Source organism: Gekko japonicus, unplaced genomic scaffold (genome assembly GCF_001447785.1).
Source record: "Gekko japonicus isolate JY-2015 unplaced genomic scaffold, Gekko_japonicus_V1.1 scaffold2443, whole genome shotgun sequence".
Taxonomy (NCBI): domain Eukaryota; kingdom Metazoa; phylum Chordata; class Lepidosauria; order Squamata; family Gekkonidae; genus Gekko; species Gekko japonicus.
This window is the reverse complement of record NW_015177089.1, coordinates 180,820-186,011: the sequence shown is the minus strand read 5'-3', so window position 1 is coordinate 186,011 and position 5,192 is coordinate 180,820. Positions and strand designations below refer to the sequence as shown.

At 51.4% G+C, this 5,192-nt stretch overlaps 1 protein-coding gene across 1 annotated transcript in view; it reads right to left on the bottom strand.

Moving 5' to 3' along the window:
- Positions 1-581: 581 nt before the first annotated feature.
- Positions 582-5,192, bottom strand: part of MTHFSD (methenyltetrahydrofolate synthetase domain containing) — a 28,318-nt gene continuing 23,707 nt past the window's right edge. The window contains exon 8 of the mRNA XM_015428270.1: positions 582-1,214. Coding sequence (XP_015283756.1) covers positions 720-1,214 — 495 coding nt within the window. The 3' untranslated portion in view covers positions 582-719. The remainder of the gene's footprint in view (positions 1,215-5,192) is intronic.

Here is a 5,192-nt window from a genome sequence, read left to right as displayed (position 1 = left end):
AAGGGGTTTTTTGTTTTTGAATAACCTGACGGCACCCGGTATTTTTGGCCACTGTGTGATACAGAGTGTTGGACTGGATGGGCCATTGGCCTGATCCAACATTGGCTTCTCTTGTGTTCTTGTGTTCTAAGGAGAAGGGTATTGTCCCAGCCCATTTCCCCTCCACTATTTCAAGTTATCGACATCACTGCTTTGGACTCTTATTTTCTTGGGGGGGGGGAGAGGACACCCCCCCCTTCATTGTGGGACTTTGCACTAAGGGTACGCCACAACCTTCAAAAGGTTTGGGATTAAAAAAAAACAACTTTATGAAAATCTGCCTCTCTTGGGGCATCGCGCTGAGCTTAAAATATAAGTCGTACGACAGCCTAGAGATAGGAAACTATTTCCAACGCGTCTGCTTTAAAAATAAATAAATAAACCTGCGACCACGTTTCAGTGCTTATTTTGATCTCGGGCCGACATCGCTGGCGAAAACATTTCTGTCCTGCAGGGCGCTCGGCCCTGACCCGTCTTGTTTTCAGGAAACAAAGAAACACACGAGAGGCCAAACAAACAAACAAAAATCAAATGCATTGTTGCTTTCTTCTACACAAATGTTTGCATGGGAGTTCTTGATGGGACCCCTGCACTGATGCATCCTTGCAGAGGAAACCTGCCCGTACAAACCTGCCCGTGGCAGCCACACCAAGAATCGGGCTGCTTCTCTGACCTGCGCTTCAGGGTCCACTGGCCATTTTGTGGCCTTGGGCCTTGGCGGGTTCGACTCTCAGGGCGCAACCCTGGAGGCTCAGACCTTGCAACGCCGCTGCAGCGACTTCAGCCTCCGTTTTATCCCTGTAATGGAGGAAAGCTCGGCGCTGCGCCCCCTGCCAGGTGAGCTGTGCAGGGGTGGCGCGGAACTCCCGGAGGACAGCCTTGAATTTGCTCACTCTGGTCGCCGGAGGGATGTTCCCCACAAACAGACTGGAGAGTTCGCGGAGACGGTCTGAGCTAGCGGGCCCAGACTCATCCCTAGGGCTAGCTTGGCACAGGCCAGACTCCTTCGGCAACGTGGGACTTCCGGGCCGGACGTCCCTGGATCTTCTTGCCGGTGCAGCAACAGCTGGAACATCTGTCTGTTCCTCTTGGAGGGTGACGTCTTTGCCGGCCTGTTCCTCTCTGCAACGAAGGCTCTGGAGGATCGGGATCTTCTCCATCGTTCTGTGACTGACCTGATGCATAAAAGCGGAGAGAAAATATAGATCAGGGTGGTCAGCAGTGTTCCCTCTAAGCTGAGTTAGTGTGAACCAGCTCACAGTTTTTTAGCCTCCAGCTCACAGATTTTTGTCTTCGCTCAGGCAGGAGGGCTCCTAAGCAAACTAATTTAGGCAGCGGCCCAATCGCTCGCTCACAACTTTAATGCCAGTAGCTCACAAAGTAGAGTTTGTGCTCACAAGACTCTACAGCTTAGAGGGAGCATTGGTGGTCAGCCGTCTTGGTCTGAAGCAGTAGAACAAATTTAGAGTCCAGTGGCGCCTTTAAGACCAACAAAGGTTGATTAAAGGTATGAGATTTCGTGTGCAGGCAAACGTTTTTCAAATGCGTTGGGATGGAAGGTAAGGTTCAAACTTATAGATGGGATGAGCAGCAGATTAACAGGTAACTCGATGAAGATGTTTTAAGATACTGTGACACAAGAAAAAGGAAATAACAAGCTAAGGTTATAAGGTCAACAGTTGTAAAGCAATAAATATGTCAAAATAAGTGGAGAGAACAGTGTGCTTTAAAAAAAAAATAGTGTTGTCAGCTCTGAGCTAGATGGAGTAGGCTTTTTTAAAAAAATAGCGTTGTCAGCTCTGAGCTAGATGGAGTAGGCATATGGATCTCAGCCCTGTAGCTAAGGAGTTTTTGGGGAGGGGGTTGCTGTTGTTCAGTCGCACAGTCGAGTCTGACTCTTCGCGACCCCATGGACCAGATCACGCCACGCCTTCCTGTCTTCCGCCGTCCTCTGAAGTTGGCTCAACTTCATGTTCGTTGCATCTATGACACTGTCTAACCATCTCATCCTTTGCCGTCCCCGTCTTCTTTGACCTTCAGTCTTTCCCAGCATCAGGGTCTTCTTCTCCAGTGAGTGCTCCCTTCTCATTTGGTGGCCAAAGTATTTGAGCTTCAGTTTCATTATCTGGCCTTCCAGGGAACAGTCAGGGTTGATTTCTTTTAGGATTGACTGATTTGATCTTCTTGCAGTCCAAGGGACTCTCGAGAGTCTTCTCCAGCACCATAGTTCAAAAGAATCTATTCTTCGGTGCTCGGCCTTCCTTATAGTCCAACTCTCGCAGCCATACACGACTACTGGGAATACCACTGCTTTGACCATGTGGACTTTTGTTGGCAGGGTGATGTCTCTACTTTTTATCATGCTGTTTAGGTTCGCCATCGCTTTCCTCCCAAGAAGCAGGCGTCTTTTAATTTCATGGCTGCTGTGATCTGGGATCCCAGGAACGTGAAGTCCGTCACTACTTCCACGAGTTCCCCTTCTATTTGCCAAGGAGTGATGGGGCCGGATGCCATGATCTTAGTTTTTTTGATGTTGAGCTTTAAGTTCACTTTTGCGCTTTCCTCTTTTACCCTGAGCAAGAGGCTCTTTAGGTCCTCTTCACTTTCTGCCATTAGAGTAGAGGGGGCGCCACAAGCCAATTAAATCAAAGTTAATTAAATTAATTTTGATTTAATTAGTGGAATTCCTAAAGCAGCCCCGGCTGCAACCGAGGGGGGAGGAAACTCTAAATGAGTCCCCCGGGGTCCCGGCTGATTCAGATCTGTTTTTTGGATCTTGGACCGATCTCTGTGTCTGTCTCGGGGAGTCCTTGCTGTCATGTCTCGGGCTAACCTTTCCAGGAGGGACAGAGTGCCATAAAGGCTGTGGGGGAGAGGCCAGAGGGAAAGGGCCGGAGGGGGGGGCGACCACAGTGCAGCGACACTCAGGCACCCCCAGGGCGATGTGCCCACCGCCCTCCCCCCAGGTACTTAGGGTGGAAGCGCGTGTGGCGCCCCATCACCTTTGTGTGTCGCTGGCTTTCGGGAATGCTGCCGTGCGCTACAGATCCCCCGGCCTCCTTCCTTCCATCAGGCGGAGAAGGGGCAGTTCCACGCTTCCCCTCCAGCTCCGGCGAAGGGGCTGGGGAGCGGGCAGGGGAGTAAACCTCCAGTCTGGTCCAGCAGAGCGGCCTGGCTTGCTCCGTGGATCGGATGCAATCTCTCTCTTTTTATCATCGCTTAGGCTGGGGGAGGGGGGCTCCTGCTTAGAAGGGTGTTAGGGTTGGCCATGGAGGGGCCCCGTAAAAACCACGCGGGGGGGGGGAGGCCCCCGTGGGCCCCGTGTTAGCGACGGGCCTGATTCATCCCATTCTGCAGACACTGCACTGGCTGCCCATTTGATAACGGGCTCAGTTTAAGGCATTGGCTGTTACAGACGAAGCCCTTCACGGCCTTGGTCCCTCTTATTTGCAGGACCGCCTCTCCCCCCTACGTTCTCCGCCATGACAGCTTCGCTCATCTCAGCAGGGGCTTCTACAGGTGGCCAGCCTGCGAACGGGCAAAAATCAACCACAGCCCTTCTCCGCTGTAGTTGCCACCTTACGGAATGGCCTGAAGCTCCCGCTCTCCTGGCTTTCTGCAAACTGTGCAAAATGGAATTATTCAAGAGAGCTTTTCTATGTAGGCAACAGAGCTGCGCTATACAAAAGGAGTCGCAGGGCTACTTGGACACATTATTAGGTATCCCCCTGCCTCTTCACGTCTCCTGGGAAGAAGGAACGCCTGAATGAGGAGTGGAACCACAGGATGACTCAGGAAACCCCAGGCGCTGTACTAGTCCCCCTGATCTTCCAGAACAAGACCCTTTCATTTGAATGAGGGCGGGCCTTAACAAGCCCTCCCATACCTTGGCCCTGCCCACTTTCCAAAAAGAAGAAGAAGAAGAGATTGGATTTCTACCCCGCCCTTCACTCGGAGTCTCAGAGCATCTTACAAACGCCTTTCCCTCCCCCTCCCCACAACAGACACCGGTTGTGAGGTAGGTGGGGCTGAGAGAGCTCTTTCCAGAACTGTCTTTGAGAGAACAGCTCTGACAGAACTATGGCTTGCCCACGGTCATCCAGCAGCTGCGAGTGGAGGAGTGGGGAATCAAACCCGGTTCTCCCAGATTAGAGTCCGCGCACTTAACCACTACACCAAAAGCTTGGCTGTTGCCAATGGATGTACTGGCGGATGCCATGGCGCCCATGGGAACCACGTTGGGGAACCCTGCATTACAGTGTTCTGGCTTTTCTTTTCTTTTTTGGTTGCCAAACAAAAAACTGGGTGTGATTGAGTGGGCATCCTCCCCACTAGCCACCCTGATGGGTGTGCTGGAGGGGGGCATTCGCATTTATTAATGACGCCCAACTCTTGCGTTAGGAAGCTCATAGTGGAACTGTGGCTCAGGGGCAGAGCCTCTGCTTGGCATGCAGAAGGTCCCAGGTTCAGTCCCCGGCACCTCCAGTTAAAAGGACAATGCCGTAAGCGATGTGAAAGACCTTAGCCTGAGACCCTACCAGTCTGAGTAGACAAGACTGATCTTTATGGACCAACTTTATGATTCACTATGATAAAAAGTAGAGACATCACCCTGCCAACAAAAGTCCGCATGGTCAAAGCAATGGTATTCCCAGTAGTCATGTATGGCTGCGAGAGTTGGACTATAACGAAGGCCGAGCGCCGAAGAATAGATTCTTTTGAACTATGGTGCTGGAGAAGACTCTTGAGAGTCCCTTGGACTGCAAGAAGATCAAATCAGTCAATCCTCAAAGAAATCAACCCTGACTGTTCCCTGGAAGGCCAGATAATGAAACTGAAGCTCAAATACTTTGGCCACCCAATGAGAAGGGAGCACTCACTGGAGAAGACCCTGATGCTGGGAAAGATTGAAGGTCAAAGAAGACGGGGACGGCAAAGGATGAGAGGGTTAGACAACGAACATGAAATTGAGCCAACTTCAGAGGACGGCGGAAGACAGGAGGGCCTGGCGGGATCTGGTCCATGGGGTTGCAAAGAGTCGGACTCGACTGTGCGACTGAACAACAACATGAGGCTGTTTCATGTGTTCATATTGGGGAGAATCCATGGTTCAGTTAAAGAGTGTCTGCTTGGCATGCAGAAGGTCCCAGGTT